Source organism: Gopherus flavomarginatus, chromosome 13 (assembly GCF_025201925.1).
Source record: "Gopherus flavomarginatus isolate rGopFla2 chromosome 13, rGopFla2.mat.asm, whole genome shotgun sequence".
In the NCBI taxonomy this organism is placed as follows: domain Eukaryota; kingdom Metazoa; phylum Chordata; order Testudines; family Testudinidae; genus Gopherus; species Gopherus flavomarginatus.
Genome location: NC_066629.1, coordinates 4766469 through 4786223, shown reverse-complemented (window position 1 = coordinate 4786223; position 19755 = coordinate 4766469). Strand labels below are relative to the sequence as shown.

Below are 19755 nucleotides of genomic sequence, written 5' to 3'. Positions count from 1 at the left end.
TATCTAAACCGGTGTGCCTGTGACCAAAGTGTCTTGGGAAAAATCTCAGCCTGGTTAACACGAGTATGCATGGTCCTCTCCACATTGAGGGAGTGGCAAACTGGGTAATAAATTCATAATGGTCAATGTTTTGATCAGGGCAGGATGGTACAACTCTGGGGTCTCAGGCTGGGGGTTATTTTGGCTGTAGCTTCTCTATTGTTGGTTCATGCAGTGGCTGTCCAAAGCCTGCATGCAACTGCAGCTGGGTGTGCCTTGCCTCTGTGAATGCTGGTGGGAGTGGTCTATACCCTGTCACAGCAGTGCAGTGCAGTGCTAAGAGAGATCCCAGGCTGGTGAGCCATAGTGGAACCCCAGTTCCAGGTGGCACCCCCAAGGGAACCCATGACAGGATGAAATTCAGTAAGGACAAATCCAGAGTACTCCACTATCAATTGAACACATACAAAATGGGAAATGACTGCCCAGGACGGAGTACTGAAGAACGAGATCTGGGGATCATAGTGGATCATAAGCTAAATATGAGTCAACATAATTTTGAGATGCATTAGCAGGAGTGTTGTAAGCAAGATCCGAGAAATAATTCTTCAGTTGACATTTAATCAGCATGGAGTAGAGCAGGGGAATTGAGTCCAATTCTGGGTGCCACATTTCAGGAAAGATGTGGACAAACTGAAAAAAGTCCAGAGAAGAGCAACAAAAATGATTCAAGGTCTAGAAAACATGACCTATGAGGAAAGATTGAAAAAAAATGGGCTTGTTTAGTCTGGAGAAGAGCAGCTAAAGAGAAGAGAAGACTGAGAAGGGACGTGATAACAGTTTTCAAGTAGATAAAAGGTTGTTACAAGGAAAAGGGAGAAAAATTGTTCTCTTTAACATCTGAGAATAGGTCAAGAAACAATGGGCTTAAATTTCAGCATGGTTTAGGTTGGACATTAGGAAAACCTTCCTGTCAGGGTGGTTAAGCACTGGACTAAATTGCCTAGGAAGGTTGTGGAATCTCCATCACTGGAGATTTTTAAGAGCAGGTTAGACAGACAGCTGTGAGGGATGGCCTAGATCAGTGATTTTCAAACTTTTTTTCTGGCGAATAGTTGATCCAAGAGAGCTGGGGATGAGGGATTCAAGGTGTGAGGGTGTCATAAACAAATAGTTAAGGGTTAATGTCTCTTTTACCTGTAAAGGGTTAACAAACAGGGACCCAAACACCTGACCAGAGGACCAATCAGGAAACAAGATACTTTCAAATCTAGATGGGGGAAGCCTTTGTTTGTGGGTTTAGTTTTTGTGCGTTGTTCTCTCTGGGTCCTGGACGGGACTAGAGGTGCAACCAGGTTTCTGCCAATCTCCCTGATACAGTCTCTTATCTATTCAGAATAGTGAGTAAGTAAAAAGGCGGTTATAGTCTTTTAACTTGTTTTTCTTTATTTGCAGATGTGTACTTGCTGGAAGTAGCTTAAATTGTGTTTCTGCTGGAGAAAGCTTCTTTCTATTGTCTATAAGCTATAAACACTCTGTATATTTACCATCTTGATTATAGACAATTTTTATGTTTTTCCTTCTTTAATAAAGTTTTCCTCTTTATTTTAGAATCTAATTAATTTTTTGGTTATCTTTTGTAAGACTCCAGGGAAGGGAGTCTGCACTCACCAGGGAATTGGTGGGAGAAAGGAAAGGGAGGAGGAAAGAAAAACCTGCTCTCTGCATTTCTCTCTCTCTCTCTCCGGGGAAGAAGGGAGGGGGGAGGTAACATTCCTCTCGGTGTAGTGATTCAAGGAATTGAATCATGGTGGTCTCGTAGTGTACCCAGAGAGGGAAAGAGCTGGGAGCAAGAAAGGAGGGGGAAGGGAAATGGTTTATTCCGCTTTGCTGTGAGACTCAAGGAATCTGGGTCTTGGGGGTCCCCAGGGAAGGGTTTGGCGGGACTATAGGGTATCAGGCCCTGAAATTCCTGATTGGTGGCAGCGCTACAGAATCTAAGCTGGTAATTAAGCTTAGAGGACTTTAGGCTAGTACCCATATCCTGGACGCTAAGGTCCCGAGTTGGAAATTATACTATGATGGGAGGGGGGCTCTGGGCTGGGGCAGAGAGTTGGGGTGTGGGGGTTAGGGCTGCGGGGTAGGGTCAGGAATGAGGGATTCAGGGTGTGGGAGGGGGTTCTGGGCTAGGGCAAGAGGTTGGGGTGCAGGAGGGGGGTCAAGGCTCTGGGCTGGGGCCAGGAATAAGGAGTTGGGGTGCAAGAGAGCTCTGAGCTTGGGGGGCTCAGGCGGAGGCACAGGGTTACCTCCGGTGGCTCCCAGTCAGTGGCACAGCAGGGGGTGAAGAGGAAGGCTTCCTTTATATCTTGGCACCACGGACCACGCTGTGCCCCGGAGGCAGCCAGCAGCAGGTCTGGCTCCTAGGCAGAGGCATGCAAGTGACTCCATGTGGCTGTCGCCCACAGGCACTGTCCCCCACCAGCACCCAGCGCAGAGCCAGTGCGCGGGGCAGGGGTAGCACATGGTGCCCCGTGCTTCCCTCTCTTCCCGCCACCTAGGAGACAGGCCTGCTGCTGGGCGCTTCGAGGGTGCAGCACAATGTCGGAACACGTAGAGACTAGCCTGCTTTAGCTGCGCAGCACCGCTGACAGGACTTTTAACAGCCTGGTCAGCAGTGCTGACCAGAGTCACCACAACCCAGTGCCTTCTGTTTCGTGATCCACTTCTGGGCCACAACCCCCAGATTGAAAAGCACTTGTCTAGATAATACTTAGTCCTGCCATGGGTGCAAGGGCCCGGACTAAATGACCTCTCGAGGTTACTTTCAGTCCTTCACTTCTGTGTCACTGTTACAGGCTGTAGAAGGGCGAACGTTGATGACCTTTGATTAGACAGGTAAGGCATAGTACAATGATTTGGTAGTTCAGGGGTGAGACAGATAATGACCAGACACATTATGCTTTATTTTCCAAACCTGCACTGTGATTACACTTCAAAAATAAAATTATTTCTGACTCAGGGCTCTAACTGCCTGCAAAATCTCCTGGCTGTTAAAAGTTACTTGTAGCAGGTCATGAAAGATCAGATTAGTGTCAGAAGTTTAAGCCTAAATTGCCTAAGAGTTGACATCAGTCTGCATTTCTATCATGCCCAGCATAACAGTTTAGTGTTTAGTAACCCCCCCAATAAATATATAACCAGTGAGGATTGAATCCAGGACCATCCGCACTAACAGTACTACAGCAGAACTAGAAGAGTAACCATTATCTGGTAGCAATAATACGTTCTTATACTCTCATATGGATCTGCAACTAAAAGGAGACAGAAAACACTGACCAAGAGGCATAGGAATGTTGATTCATGCCAGTGGCAACTTCCCCACCATCACCCCAAAAGTAGGATTCATAAAGTGAACTGCACCTGCCCATCAACATAGCAGCATGAGTTAAAAGTAGTCTGAAAACACATCTTCTACGAAAAGAATTGTCACAAGAAATACATCTTTTGTTACCTGTTGTTTATGCCACTATTGAACGTGCCCCAAACGAACACAGAATTTGATTGCTCCTGTAGCTCTGCCAAAGGAAACAGACATCATTGTGGCTCAGTATTGAGTAACTTCTGCAAGCGCCATAGCAACACAAAATGAGAAATATGGCACCGACGCTGCTAGGTTTACAAAATGGAATGAGAATTGAGCTAAGACTTGGCATAAGTGACAGCAAAGCAGGCATTTAATTGAGAAATGTAAAGATCATCATCATTTTCCATTTTCATCAAAGCACAGATGGTGCAACAGACTACATGGAAAACAACAGATGTTTTGTAGCGAATAGCAGGCATGTGGTAGAGCCTGTGAAGCAGGAGAACTTAATTTGTTCAGAGACAGTATAATTGGGTGTCCCAACATATGATCTGTGCAGAAGGATCTATGGGACCTCTCTCTCAGTCCATGTCACTTCTTTGGGGGCAAGAAGAAGGGAATAGCAGGGGCTGAAAGCCACCTTGTGTCATCAACCTCCTCACCTTTATCCCAGTCTTCGTCGCACGGGGGCGGCTGCCACATGCTGACAGTATTCATCATCTCTCTGTGGCAGGTATTTGACTGACTCACTTAAAGCAAAGAAAATGCTTAGTGAGAAAATCTTTTCGGATAAAATACAATCCTATTTTAGGGACATTAATCATTTTTTGACCTAGCTGAAGAACAGCTCTAAGCTTTGGAGAGGAGCAGCATACGCTGGAAGCTGATCAGTACTCCCCTATTCTTAGGAGCAAAAAACTCTTTAGGCCAGGGATGGGCACCTTGAAGGTAGCACAGGGACACAAAATCCATGAGACCCTTTTGGTGGGCCATACCTTAAGAGGCTATATTCTGACTAACTCTGAAAGTTTGCTACAACTAACTCTGAATGTTTGGCAGGCCAAATCAAATCTGGCAGGACTGTTGCAGCCCCTGCATTTGCCAATCCCTGTTTTAAGCCTTTTCTAATGCAAAACAATTCTGCACATATTTTTCAGCAATGGTGCAACTGTTCCAACATACATATTGGGAGAGGGTTCAGGTGTGTTTCTGTTGTCACGTCACAAAAATCTGCTGAGGGTTTTTTCACTACTGTCATGCTCTAAGCCCTGTCTACATTAACATGCGCATCATTGCTAGCTTCAGTACAACTCTACTTTTGCCAGAGAACAGATACGTTTTCCAGTGTAGTGATAGACACATAGATATCAGTGGGGGGGGACACTGGAACATGACCCACATAACCAAGTGATTTAGGTGCTGGGGTGACAGACCTGGACAGTGAACTCCTCATCAGAGCCGACATCATGGGCAGTGGTAGGAAAGCTTCCCCATAGTCCCCTCCCCAACTTGCCCCACTCTGAACTGGAGGAACCCACCTTCAATTGGGAAAGTTATTCAGCCTCCCTGGCCCAGTCACGGCTCTTCTGCTAAGACAGTCAAGTAGGATGTAACAGAAGTGAGGATTGTTATGATCTAGACACTTGTCCATTAAGAACTGAACTGAGACCAATTTATTTCACATAAGCCACTAGACAGGCTATGAAGATTTTTGGTCACTATCAGATCAGATCTGCATTGGAGACATATCTATCTCATGGCCACTATCTTTCTCCTCTAAGCGGTCCAGATTACCAACTTGAGCTCATTTCCACGCACACAGTTTAGGGCACAATGTACAGTTCCCATTTTAATGCTAAAATCTCTGGCAGATAACACATGTAATGCAAGCCAGTTGCCTCTCAGATGCTTAGGAGAATTTGCATGGACACAGAATGAATGAAACTCAAGTCTCCAAGGGCTCCTGCTGCTTCTGTATCACATAGCACTACAGGTAAAGGGTTGCTTATGGAATAATAGAGTATTAAAACAATCTTTAACAGCAAAAATTAAGTTAGAACGCTGTTAGCCCAAGAGTTCCAGCAGTGACTTTACACAGCCAAAGGTGTCTAATATTTTCTCACCAATCTCTTGCTCAATGCAGCTTTTGTCATCACAGCTTGATATGTGATGGCTGATCTCAGCTCTGGGAACCTGATGGCGGGCATTAAAGGGGCATGTGGCTAGCTGCTCGGCAATATCAGGGTGGTTCTAGAGAAACAGAAAAAGTACTCTCTCACTGAATTCATTCTAACTCTTGTATTTTCTAGTCACTAGTGGAGGGTTTGTGCAATCTGCATCCTGAAATAGATTGAAAACATTTAAACCAGGGGTCGGCTCTCTTTCAGAAGCGGTGTGCCGAGTCTTCATTTATTCACTCTAATTTAAGGTTTCGCGTGCCAGTAATACATTTTAATGTTTTTTAGAAGATCTCTCTCTATAAGTCTATATATTATATAACTAAACTAGTGTTGTATTGTAAAATAAACAAGGTTTTCAAAATGTTTAAGAAGCTTCATTTAAAATGAAATTAAAATGTTGCTCTTACGCTGCCGGCCCACTCAGCCCGCTGCTGGTCTGGGGCTCTGTTCACATAGGCCAGCAGCGGGCTGAGCGAGGCCTGCGGCCAGGACCCCGGCTGGCAAGGATCCATCAGCCAGAACCCTAGACCAGCAGTGGGTTGTGCAGGGCTGGCGGCCAGGACCCAGAGAGCTGGAGTCAGGGCTAGAGGCTGGGCATGGGGGTGTGTTTAGGTGTCAGGGCAGAGAGGGGGGCTGGGTATGGATGGGTATGCCAGAGTCAGGGCTATGGTTCGGGGAGGATGAAGGAGTCAAGCAGGGGGCTGGGTGTGTATGAGGGAGCTACAGGGCTCAGGGCAGGGGCCTGGGGGGTGTGCGGGTCTCAGCGCAGAGGGCATGGTGTGTGTGTGTGGGGAGGTCAGGGCTCAGGGGAGAGGGCTAGGTGACTGCCCCCCAAAGAACTCCCAACCCTGCTGCTTCTTGTCCCCTGACTACCCCCTCCTGGGACCTCTCCCCCTCAGGATCCCACACACTATCTAAGCCTTCGTGTTCCTTCTCCCCCGACCGGACCGTACCTGTCCCCTGACTACCCAACCCTTATTCACACCCCCGTCCCCAGCCAGACCCCAGGGAGGCCCATGCCCCATCCAACCACTCCTCGCCTCCTGACAGGACTCCCAGAACTCCCAACCCATCCAAACCACCCCCAACTCCCTGCCTGCTCCAACCCCTCTCCACACCCCTGCCTCCTGACAGGACCCCCAGAATCCCAACTCATACAACCCTGAGTTCCTTGTCCCCTGACCTCCCCCTCCAGAGACCCCCCCACTCTAACTGCCTCCCCAGGACCCTCCTTGCTCCTGGTCCCCTGACTCCTATCCACCCCCTGCCCCCTCACAAACCCTGGGACTCCCATGCCCCATCCAACCCCCCCCTGCTCCTTGACTGGCCCTTCCAGAGACCTCTACCCCTAGCCACCCCCCGGGATCCCACCCTGCTCCCTGTCCACTGACTGCTCCCACCCCTTATCCAACCCCTCCAGCCCTGGGCCCCTTACCATGAGGCCCCATGCACAGCCAGAGTCGCTGCCTCGCAGGAGCACACAGCCCTGCCCCTCAGAGCACTGCGCGCACGTCAGCAGAGCTCCGGGTGAGTGGGAAGCGTGTCTGCCTCCCCGCGGAGCCAAACGCTGCCCCATGGCAGTGCGCAGCCCCGACCCCCAGAGTGCTGTGTGCAGCGGCAGGGCTCCACGGGAAGGGAGAAGGCGGGGGAGGGGCCGGCAGCTTGCTGAGCTCGGCCCGGTGCTCCGGCCCAGAAGCGTGGACCCCGCAGCTTGCTGTGCAGGGAGAGTGGGGCCATTTGCCTACCCCATGTGCACGGCTATGCTTCTGCTTCCTGCCCCCGTCGGGGGAGCAAAGGGCAGAGGAGAACGGGTCGGGCTGGCCAGGATTTTTAATGGCACGCTGGAGCCCCGGCAAGCTCCAGCGTGCCATTAAAAATTGGCTTGCGTGCCATCTTTGGCACGCGTGCCATAGGTTGCCGACTCCTGATTTAAACAAAGGAAAGTCAAAACTTAGCTCAGGTCCTGAGCACAAATGCAGTGTAGAAACAGTAAAGCATATGCATCCTTTATGATACAGGCTATGTTTGTTCACTTTTACATTTAAACACCACCCTGAATTTATCTGATTGAAGATCAGTCCCAGAACAAACACAGCGAAACTGTTGCAGTGTCATCACTTGCATGGTTTGATGCACAGATGAAACTGCCCTAAAAAGCCTACATGGGGAGTAAGTGCCTTGAAACCCTAAATAATTCAACCTTTATTTTTAAATTAAGTAAGCGACAGACTAGAGAACAAGTTCCTGCCTGCACTAGAGCTTACGTCTTTGCAGTTAATTTAACTCTCCTGAAACAGTAGGGAAGTTACTCACTGTTCCAGCTGAGGCCACATCTATATTCAAAGCACTTTGCCAGTATAGGCAAACTAGTGTGGACACAGAAGAATACTACTATCCCCCACTGAATGAAGAACCTTTACCCTTAGAAAAGAGCAAGACGACAGAGAGGAAGAACACACACTGCTCAGGCTTGCTCTGCATGGCTTTTATATTACTATAGCTATGTTGGCTAGGGGTGTGATTCCTAACCAATACAGTTACACAGTACATCATCTTAACATGTGGATGCAGTTATACCTGTATACGTGTGCTTATATCAGTACAACTAATATACACTAGCACTGGAGGGGTTAAAATAAGATCCTGACTGAGAGGACAAAAGAAAGGAGCAGCTTTTCCTGTTAAATATATAGCATTCTAGCCCAGAATAGAAGACTGAGGAGATAAAAAGTTTCAGACAGATGTAAAGTGAATAGAGTTATTAGCCATATAAAAAAAGATGGTTTAGCAGCTGCACTGCTCTGATTGCAAAGTAAAGAATTAGCTGCAACATCAGATCATTTTTGCTTTGGCCAGCCAAAAGGCATCCATATAACACTGGCTGCATTTGCTCCATGGCCTCAAGTGGGAAGCAAACACGCTGGTCCCATGGGTGAATTGCTGGAAGAGAACAGGATCCTGTCACTAACCTAGGTATTCTGAAGAACCCGTATCATCTTTCTTCAGGGTAAATGCATTGATCTGAAGTGCATTACTAAATATGAACTGGATGCTTTTACTAAGTGGTAAATGGATGACAGATATAAATATGAAATAAAGACAGCTTCTTCCAGTCTAATAGCAAGCGAATGCATCCTTCTAGCAAAAAGCAACAAAGCATACTGAGCTCACCATGCATTAGCATTTACAAAAATATGATTTCCCAAGTGCATTAGAGATCTTAACACCCTGTCCTACCTTCCTGCACTTTATAAGATGATAGGGAAAGCGACAGGCTCGGATTTGATGATAACGATCATATGGACATTGTATTAACTTCTCTGGATCCAAAGCATCAACTGGAGGAGAAGGAATAAAAAGACGAGAAAACATTCTGTAAAACAATATCTAAGAATGTCATCAACACAATTAATAAGTATGGAAAAATACTAGGTACTGGAGCTTTCCTCTAACGGGGTTAAGCCATCAATTTTTAACAGCCTAGACAAAAAATTAAAATTGCCATGTTGGCACTCATTGTGTACACTCAACCAAATTCACTTTGGATTTTTGGTGAGTGGAATATTAAATTAAAAATGAGGAAAGAGTAGTCAGTAGCGCAGAGTGCCCGTACATATCAATGAGGACACTTATGCAGAACAGTGAGGTGGAAATACACACATTACTATAAAAACCTTTGAAGCTACCAAATTAGCTAGTTGTACAGTAGTGACATGCTAAGGGTCAGCAGAAGCATGGCATTCTGAAGTAAATCTTTTTAGCATTTACCTTCAATGCTCAAAGGCCATCTCTGCTGGAGTAAGAAAAAAATCAAACTAACACAAACATGGCTGGAGTTACGGCTGCAATTTGCACTACAGTGCACTTGGCCCTATAAAGTGCAGAGGTTGGCAGGTGCTTAAGCGCCCAACACCCACTGAATATAGCGAGGGCCTAAGTCACAGGCGCTTTTTGAAAATGTTCCCTCCTAGTCCACATTAGGACTCAGAGAGGCACGAGTTACCTTAAATAACTTAAAAGTTACATAGAAGGGACAAGGTAGGTGCGGACCAACTTCGGATGGTGAGAGACACAAGCTTTCAAGCATACACAGATCTCTTCTTCAGGATTCAGTTTGTGTTCTTCCAGCAGCTTTCCTGCCACTACAAATGTGTCTCCCCTCACACCTTCCATGCTATTTACCCACATTTCCATCGGTGTACAGAGGCCATGCACACAAAGGAACAAGGGACAACAGACTGTGGGATGTTCTCTAGAGAGCTGGAAGTAAGGGGACGGGCCAGATTGATTACATAAATCAGTGTTCTTCAATTTTTTTGATACCAGGGACCAGCTTGCAGCCTTTCTAAACAGTGTCAGAGAGATCAGCAGGACAGGCCACTGAGAAAGACTGACACAGGTAATTAGGACAAAAGGCTACTTGTGACAAAGTGGGAATTGTCGTGTTTGTATGAATACTGTGTGTGCCTCAGATTTCCCTATGTGTTGCACAAGTATCTAAGCAGTGGGATAAGGGTGAGAGAGCTCTGCAGATACCCCAAGAGAAGTAGAAGTGCCACCTAGCTACCTGGGCCCAGACAATGGTTGGACATTCTGTACCCTGGCAAGTGATGGCTGGGGCCTATCCTCTGCAAGAGCCAGTCGGACGAATTAGAGAACAAAGAGGTGGAGGCCAGGTGACTGGTTTGCATGGGCAATAGCATACAGGATGGAGGAGGGGCAACTGGGTATGACTGAGAGTGAGCTGCTGAAAGCTGGTCAGTCTCCTGGTTTGGGACTCAGGGAGGAGAACCCAGGGCTCTGAGTCTCCTCAAGATGGACTTTGCTTTAACTTCCTGCTTTCTGTGCTAACAAGATTCTACTCTACGATTTGTTTCAGACGACTAATAAACCCTTCTGTTTTCCACTGTCGGGGGTGCATGGCCCCTTAGAGGGGCATGCAAGGTTTCCCCAGGCATAGGGGTGAGATATATGGGCTCACGGTGCTCAGGCTCCAGAAATATTCAGGGCTGGGTGCCCTGCTCCAGCAACCCCGGCCCTGCCTGGATCGGACCCCGGCCGCCCCCCCACGGGTCTCCCTCCACCGCCCCGTCCCGCCGCGTCCCTACCTGGATCAGGTCCCGGCCTCCGCCTTCCACCCCTCCCTCCTGCGTCCGCGCTCTGCCGTTTCCCTGCCTGTTCCAAACCTGCTGTCAGAAAACAGCTTCCAGCAGAACTTGTGCGTGCTGTCCCAGGGTCCTAGCGCCTGCCAACCGCTAATGGCAAGGCAGGCTGCCCTTACCTTGCTCTTCTGCCCTAGCCCTGAGCCACTCCAACACCCCAAACTCTTCATTCTCAGCCAGAGCCCTCATCCCCCTGCGCCCTGATCCTCATCGCCAGCCAGTGCCCTCATCCCTCTGCACCCAAATCCTCTGCCCCAGCCAAGAGCCCGCATCCCCAGCCAAAGCCCTCATCCCCCCGCACCCTGATCCTCATCCCCAACCAGAGCCCTCATCCCCCGGCACCCTGAGCCTATGCCCTAGCTCTGAGCCCCCCCCACATCATGAACCCTTCATCCTCAGTCCCAACCCTCATTCCCCTGCAGCCTGATCCTCTGCCCTGGCGTGCACCACCTCCCGCTTCCTACACTCCCACCCAAGCCTGCACCCGAACTCCATCCCAAAGCCTGCACCCCTCAACCCCTCCTGCACACCAACCCCCTGCTCCAGCCCGGAGCCTGCACCCAGCACCCAAACTCCCTCCCAGAGCCTGCACCCCTCACCCCTTCCTACACCTCCCCCACCAGCCCGGAGCCTGCACCAGTCACCACTTCCTACACTCCCACCACTAGCCTGGAGCCTGCACCAAAACTCCGTCTCAAAGCCTGCAGCCCTCACCCCCTCCTGCACACCCACCCCATGTCCTAGCCCGGAGCCTGCACCCAAACTCCTTCCCAAAGCCTGCACCCCAATCCCCAGCCCAGGGTCTGCACCCCAGACCTCCCCCTGAAACTCCGCCCAGAGCCTTAGGCAAGTGGAGGCAGCGTTTGAGGGGGTGGAGTTGGGGGGGCGGGTGGGTGGGTTCTGGGCACCACCAAAATTTCTACAAAACTTGCCTGCCATGTCCCCAGGTGTTCTATTCAGGTGGACTCTCTGCAGGGAGCTTAGGGCGTGAAACAGGGATGCTGAATGCTCAGAGGTCAGACCCAGGAGGAGCTGAAGCCCAGGAGGCTTGTCCTAGTGAGTGTGCGCCTCGAGGGGTAGTCACACTACAAGAGGGTCTGTCCAAGGGCCAGTCTACACAACTGCACTGCTCTAGTGAGTCTGGTGAAAAAGCACTATGCTGACCAGAGAGCGCTCTCCCATCACCATAATTACTCCACCGCACCAAGAAGCAGAAGTTATGAAAGCAAGAGTGTCTCCCCCACTGACTTAGGGCTGGTGTGGACAACTCAGATGGTGCATTGCTCAGAGGGGTGGCTTTTTCATACCTATGACCAACATAAATCATATCACCTTAAGTGGTAGTGTAGACAAGCCCTGAACTTCATCCAATGGTTCCAGAGCACCAAGCCTGTGTACCCATGAATAACAGTGGGGGGGAGAGAGGGGGGAAGAAGGAGTCTCCAATGCATCAAGCCAGCGCCATATGCCAAGCTAGGCCTCTGAAGAGGGCAGCTCCCTTACCTGACCATGGTATAACCAGGGCTGTATATTAATCACAATTAACTCATCCAATTAACTAAAATCACAATTAAAAAATTAGTCATGTTTAATCATAGTTTTAATCATTGCACTGTTACACAATAGTATACCAACTGAAGTATAAAATATTTTTGCACGTTTTCTACATTTTCAAATATATTGATTTCAATTACAACATAGAATACAAAAAGAACAGTGCTCACTATTGTTTTTATTACAAATATTTGCACTGTAAAAATGATATAGTTTTTTTCAATTCACCTCATACAAGTAGTGTAGTACAATCTCTTTATTGTGAAAGTGCAACTTACAAATGTAGATGTGTTACATAACTGCACTCAAAAACAAAACAATGTAAAACTTTAGAGCCCACAAGTCCACTGAGTCCTACTTCTTGTTCAGCCAAATCGCTAAGAGAAATAAGTTTGTTTACATTTATGAGAGATATTGCTGCTTGCTTCTCATTTACAATGTCATCTGAAACTCAGAACAGGAGTTTGTATGGCACATTTGTAGCCAGCATCGCAAGGTATTTACATGCCACATATGCTAAGCATTCATATGACCCTTCATGCTTCAGCCACCATTCCAGAGGTCATGCTTCCACGCCAATGACACTTGTTAAAGAAATAATGCGTTAAATAATTTGAGACTGAATTCCTTGGGGGAGAATTGTTAGGTCTCCTTCTCTGTTTTACCCACATATTGCCATATATTTCATGTTCTAGCAGTCTTGGATGATGACCCAGCACATGATGTTCATTTTAAGAACACTTTTTAACTGCAGATTTGACAAAATGCAAAGAAGGTACAAATGTGAGATTTCTAAAAAATAGCTACAGCACTCGACCCAAGATTTAAGAATCTGAAGTGCCTTCGAAAATCTGAGAGGGATGAGGTGTGGAGCATGCTTTCAGAAGTATTAAAAGAACAATACTCCAATGTGTAAACTACAGAACCCAAACCACCAAAAAAGAAATTCAATCTTCTGCTGATGGCATCTGCCTTAGATTATGAAAGCAGACATGCATTGGGCCACACTGCTTTGGATCGTTATTGAGCAAAACTTGTCAGCAGCATGGACACACGTCCTCTGGAATGGTTGCTGAAGCACGAAGGGACATATGAATCTTTAGCATAGGGATCACCAAACTTTCAGAAGTGGTGTGCCAAGTCTCCATTTATTCACTCTAATTTAAGGTTTTGCATGCCAATAACATGTTTTAATGTTTTTAAAAGGTCTCTTTCTATAAGTCTATAATATATAACTGAACTATTGTTGTATGTAGAGTAAATAATGTTTTTAAAATGTTTAAGAAGCTTCATTTAAAATTAAATTAAAATGCTTTCTTCCCTGGACCAGTGGCCAAGACCTGGGCAGTGTGAGTGCCACTGGAAAAAATCAGCGTGCGTGCCGCTTTTGGCGCACGTGCCATAGGTTTCCTACCCCTGCTTTAGGGCATCTGGCCGTAAGTATCTTGCGACGCTGGCTACAACACTGCCATGTGAAAGCCTGTTCTCACTTCCAGGTGACATTGTAAACAAGAAGTGGGCAGCATTATCTCCTGCAAACGTAAACAAACTGGTTCATCTTAGCAATTGGCTGAACAAGTAGTAAGACTGACTGTACTTGTAGACTCTAAAGGTATACAATGTTTTGTTTTAGGATGCAATTTTTTTGGTACATAATTCAACATTTGTAAGTTCAACTTTCCTGATAAAGAGATTGCACTATATTACTTATATTACATGAATGGAAAAATACTTTTTTTAACAGTACAAACGTTTGTAATAAAAAATATAAGTGAGCACTGTATACTTAGTATTCTGTGCTGTAATTGAAATCAATATATTTGAAACTGTAGAAAACATCCACAAATATTTAAATAAATGGTATTCTATTACTGTTTAATCGTTTGACAGCCCTAGCACTAACAGGATATTAACCATGGTGCATCTGTAGCCAAACACGTTTTGGAGCCAGCCACTGCAAATAAAGTCAATTATGAATTGTGGCATAGATAGGGCCTTAAGAACTGTCACTTTACTGGGATGATCCCCAGGAAACTGATTTAGACCCTGTCTGCACCAGACATGACTGTAGTTTTGTAACCAGTTTGTACCCCACACAACAAATCTGATCTGCTAGTTGGATCGTCCATTTCTCCAGACGGCAGACATGCTGCAGCCGGTGGACATAGTCCACTAGGTCGTGGGAACCCACAAACATGGTGGAGGACTGCAAAATGACAACTTCTTGGAAGCCTTCATGCCTTGAACATTATTGATAAGAACACTGTGGCTTAGCCAGATTGCATATGGTAAATAAATAAAATGAACCACACACAGCTGAGCTACGCCCCCACTCCAGCCTTCCTGACTCACAAAGGTTGGGGTATGGTGTTGCGTGTCTGCACCCAATATGCTGCCTAGAAGTGTTTGTCTCAGTACACCCAGTCACTCACCCAGCAACTACATATTACCCAATCAATCTCACACTCAACTTGCAAAACCTAGGTTGTTTTTTATTTTGCTGTGATATTGACCCACATCATCCTTTATTGCCTCTAAAGTTTGCGTGGTTTTGAACTGCAAGACGACCATGAATTCTTTCATTCTGGGACCCAAAATCAGGTGCAGTGAACCGCTGCTCTAATACACACAGGCATATATCCACCAAACTTAATGCCTAGAGGGGAAAGTTACCTCCCTAGAAGCCACTCCCTCCTTTAACCAACTTTAAGATACTTTAATACTTTCAAAGATCTAAGCGGTCTCTCACTGTATCTTTGCAGGAACCATGACTAGAATCAGAACTGTAGGACTGGAAGGGACCTCCAGAGGTCATCTAGTCCAGGCCTCTGCATGAATGTTACAAGCCAGCAAAGAAACACTTACCATAGTTGTCTTCTAACTCCATTTTACTGATGCTAAAAGAATGCTGACTTAAGTTTTGCTGGAGGACTCTTTGAGTCAGTCTCTGAGTGTCAATCTCCTCCTTAAAATATCCACCCTATAGACCAAAAATGAGGAGAGTCAGATTTCTATGGCCAGAAGAGACAATTATGATCATCTAGGAGTTTTCAACCTGTGATCCGCAGATCCATAGGGGTCCACAGATTATACCTAGGATTTCCAAAGGAGTCCTGCACCTCCAGTTAAAATTTTTTAAGAGTCCGCAAATGAAAAAAGTTGAAAGCTACTGATCTAGGCTGACCTTCTGTACAACACAAGGCACAGGACAGCCCTGAATTAATTCCTGTTTGACCTAGTGCAGATTCTTTAGAAAGGCATCCAATATTAATTTCAAAAAAATGATGGAAAAATTACCATCTGTTGTGGTAGATTCTCCAGTGGTTAATTCCCCTCACTGTTAAAAATAAACCTTATTTCCATTCTGAATTTTTCTAGCTTCAACTTCCAAGCACTGGAAATAACTTGAAAGTTATTTCAATTTATTCATCACAGCGACTAAGGGTCAAAGATCAACCGCATGACAGCAGCCAGTAGACTTTATATCTATACTACGTATGCTTAGGACACAAGTTTATTCTTAGCCGCCCACATATAATATAGGATACAGAGAACCCCATATTCTTCTGCTCCACAGAGAAAGGTTCCCTCCAAGATGCTAAAATCCAAAGATTTTTGTCTGAAACTTCCTCTTTGCTCAATACATGTAAAAGGGTTAAAAGAAACAGTTCCCAACAAAAATTAAGCCACCTATTTTGGCAGTTCAGTTATCTCTTCTTATACACGCTTTAGTGCTCCATCCCGAGCCACTCCACCTGCCTGACAGGTCAACACTTTTACACCTACCTTGTGGCTTATGATCTGCATGAAAGAAAAAAAAAGGCAAAGAGTCAGATTCTCTCCTGTCTTCACTGCAATTCATACAATTTGAATGGATCACTCATCTAAAAAATCCTTCCTCACAAGATTGTAAATCTAAATAAGACAATTTAAAGGACTGCACACACTCTAGAGACAACCTGAATCTCAGATTTGGTTGCCCACCAGAAAATATGGTTGTTGCTTTTAAAAAAAGCCAAAAAGGAGATGCCTAATAAAACTGGCACACATGGGCCGTGGGTGTCAGCTGCGTATCCCTCTCTGAATTGTGAGCTGCAGATCTGACCCAGAACCAGTATTTCAGAGGTGCCTTTGACAAACTGGTATGGTCTGATCTAGGACACCCCAGTAAGGAGACTGGTATGTCCTAACCCACCTGCCCCCGGCCCACAGGGCACTATGGGGGACATGCACCAGCCAAAGGATGCTGCAGGGGGGGCAAGGCCCACAGCCTGACGGTGGCGCCGTGTGAGGTTGAGGTACAGGCAGCCAAGGACCCGCACTCCGCCATCCCCGGTGGTGTGGGCCATTCCGGCTACACTGTGAGCCGGGGCGCTGGGCAACACAATCTCCCCGGCCTTGCGCAGGCTCGCAGCACCCCGCACAGCCGGGACCAGGCGGGGCACGGCAGCCGCTGTCAGCCCAGGGACCGGCAGCAAGGCCCGAGCCCAGGCCTGCCTACATGGGACAGCTCGCCCCAAACACCCGCACCTAGCGAGAGAGAGGCGAGAAGAGCCCCTCCACTTCAACCACCCGCACCTAGCTAAAGAGGCGAGAAGAGCCCCCCGCCCCTCCCCCCACCCAACCACCCGCACCTAGCAAGACACGAGAAGAGCCCCCCCCTCCCCTCCCCCAACCACCCGCACCTAGGGAGAGACGCGAGAAGAGCCCCCCCTCCCCTCCCCCTCCAACCACCCGCACCTAGGGAGAGACGCGAGAAGAGCCCCCCCTCCCCTCCCCTCCCCTCCCAACCACCCGCACCTAGGGAGAGACGCGAGAAGAGTCCCCCCTCCCCTCCCCTCCCCTCCCAACCACCCGCACCTAGGGAGAGACGCGAGAAGAGTCCCCCCTCCCCTCCCCTCCCCTCCCAACCACCCGCACCTAGGGAGAGACGCGAGAAGAGTCCCCCCTCCCCTCCCCTCCCAACCACCCGCACCTAGGGAGAGACACAAGAAGAGCCCCCCTTCCCCTCCCAACCACCCGCACCTAGGGAGAGACACAAGAAGAGCCCCCCTTCCCCTCCCCCCCCAACCACCCGCACCTAGGGAGAGACGCAATAAGAGCCCCCCCTCCCCTCGTCTCCCCCCCTCCCCCAACCACCCGCACCTAGGGAGAGACGCGAGAAGAGCCCCCGCCCCTAGGGAGAGATGCGAGAAGAGCCCCCCCGTCCCCTCCCCCTCCAACCACCCGCCCCTAGGGAGAGACGCGAGAAGAGCCCCCCCACCCCTCCCCCAACCACCCGCACCTAGCGAGAGACACGAGAAGAGCCCCCGCCCCTAGGGAGAGACGCGAGAAGAGCCCCCCGCCCCTCCCTCTACACGGCCCGAGGCACCTGAAGAAAGGGGGAGAAAGCTCCCGGCCCGGACGCGCCAGCCGTTACCCACCAGGCTTGCGCCGAACCAGCGCGTGGCCTTAATGCGAAGGCGGCTCCTTCGGCTCCGGAGCAGCCAGTGGGAAACTCCTGCCCCCTCGCCGCTCTGAGACCACGGTGAGGCTCTAACCCCCGCCCCGTCGGGCACCATAACGAGGCTGCTCAATTCACCCCTCCCAGCTGAAGGGGCGGGGCTAGGCGGGCAGGGCAGGGAGGGGAGGGCTGTGAGGGAGGTGCCTGATCACGCTGCGCTGGGGTTAGCAGCAGCGCCCCCTGGGGTTGGGGTTGGAATGGAGCAGGGCGTAGTGGGAGCGCGGGGTGGCAGTGTGGCTCAGGGGCCGCGGTGGATGCTGGGACAGTGGTGGTGGAGGAGGGACTCCAATGCAGCCTGCATGGGAGAGCAGTGCATGATGGGACCGTGCCCTGAATGGGAGCAGGGCATGCTGGGAACAGGGCTCAAGGTGGAGCAGTGTATGCTGGCACAGCAGCTGAGGGGGAAGCAGTGCACTCTGGGAGTGCAGTTTGTGGGCCAGGGAACTGTATATGTGTTGTTTTGCCAATTTTCTAATTACACGAAACCAAACACCCTAGCCCTGCCCTTTCCCTGAGACTCTGCCCCCCCAATCACTACATTCCCCCCTCCCTTGGTGGCTCACTCTTCCCCATCCTTTCTCACGTTCACTCCGCTATGGCAGGGGATTGGGATGCGGGAGAGGGTGAGGGCTTTTACTAGGGTGCAGGCTCCGGGTTGGGGCCAGAAATAATGGGTTTAGGGCATGGGAGGGGCCTCCAGGCTGGAGCTAAGGGATTCAGTATGTGGGAGGGGGCTGCATCTTGAGACAAAGGGTTGGGGTGCAGGGAGCATGAGGGCTCCAACTGGCAGTGCAGGCTCTGGGGTGGGGCCAGGGATGAGGAGGTTGGGGGCAGGAGGGGGCTCTGAGTTTGTGGGCAGTGCTCAGGGCTGGGGTTGAGGCACAGGTTTACCTCAGGTGGCTCCCAGTAAGTGGCACAGCAGGGCTAAGGCAAGCTGCCTTCCTGCCTACCTGTCCTGGCTCTGTGCTACACCCGGAAGTAGCCACCAGAAGGTTCAGCTCTTAGGCCAATGCCAAGGCCTCTGTGCACTGCTCTCACATGCAGGCACTGCCCCACCAGCTCCATTGGCCATGGTTCCCGACCAATGGGAGGGTGGAGCTGGTACTTGGAGTGGGGGCAACACACAGAGCCCCATGGCCCCCCTGTCTAGGAGCTGGACCTGCTGGTCACAGCGCAGTGCCAGGACATGTAGGGACTAGCCTGCTTTAGGCCTGCAGCACTGCCGACTGGACTTTTAATAGCCTGGTTGGCAGTGCTCACTGTAGCTGCCAGGGTCCTTTTTTGACTGAGTGTTTTGGTCAAAAACCGGATGTCTGGCAACCCGCTGTATGCTGGGAGCATGGTCAAGTAGGGAGGGCTGCCCCGCTTAGACTAAGGTGCCTAGCACACGCTGGGGCCTCTGGAAGATGTCACTTCAGTACTATGACGTGCTTTTGCTCTGAAACATGACTGTCTAAAAATGGTCTCTCCTTAGCTGGCCTGCTCTCTGTGTGTATTGCAATAAGAGCTGTGACAAAAATGAGAAGGGGAAGGATTTGTTGCATTTTGATCCTCTCCACTCTGCAGAGCCAGCCCAGGTACAGGAGGAAGAGCTTGGGTCTATTTTGCATCATCATTGTTATTATTTGTCTTAGCATAGTGCCCAGGAGCCCTAGTCATGGACAAGGATCTGTTGTGCGAGGCACTGTATAGTGACTAATCAAATGCAACATTAACAGAATTAATATCATATTGCCTCTATATAAATCCATAATACATCCTTATCTTGAATACTGTATGCAGCTGGATTTGCCTCATCTCAAAAAAGATACATTGGAAATGGAAAAAGTGCAAAAAAAGGCAACAAAAATGATTAGGGGTATGGAACAACTTCCATATAAGGAGAGATTTATAAGACTGGGAATTTTCAGCTTGGAAAAGAGATGACTCGGGGGGGGGGGATATGATAGAGGTCTATAAAATCATGACTGATGTGAAGAAAATAAATAAGGAAGTGTTATTTAAGCCCCTAGA

At 48.8% G+C, this 19755-nt stretch overlaps 1 protein-coding gene across 10 annotated transcripts in view; it reads right to left on the bottom strand.

Annotated features, from left to right (window-relative positions):
* LOC127033659 (gametocyte-specific factor 1-like) overlaps window positions 1-17844 on the bottom strand; it is a 187918-nt gene extending 170074 nt beyond the window's left edge. For 3 of the 10 annotated variants that reach the window (XR_007769159.1, XR_007769160.1, XM_050921747.1), the window contains exons 1-7: window positions 17663-17844; window positions 16026-16040; window positions 15105-15219; window positions 8761-8861; window positions 5467-5593; window positions 4006-4092; window positions 3491-3554 (exon numbers count right to left, since the gene is read on the bottom strand). Coding sequence is in view for 8 of the 10 variants with exons in the window: in XM_050921747.1 (XP_050777704.1) it covers window positions 3491-3554; window positions 4006-4092; window positions 5467-5593; window positions 8761-8861; window positions 15105-15219; window positions 16026-16040; window positions 17663-17800 (647 nt within the window). In the remaining 2 variants the exon portion in view is untranslated. Of the gene's footprint in view, window positions 1-3490; window positions 3555-4005; window positions 4093-5466; window positions 5594-8760; window positions 8862-15104; window positions 15220-16025; window positions 16041-17610 lie in introns of all 10 variants that reach the window. The other 7 variants (XM_050921744.1, XM_050921743.1, XM_050921748.1 and 4 more) reach the window with 7 other exon arrangements.
* Window positions 17845-19755: the final 1911 nt, after the last annotated feature.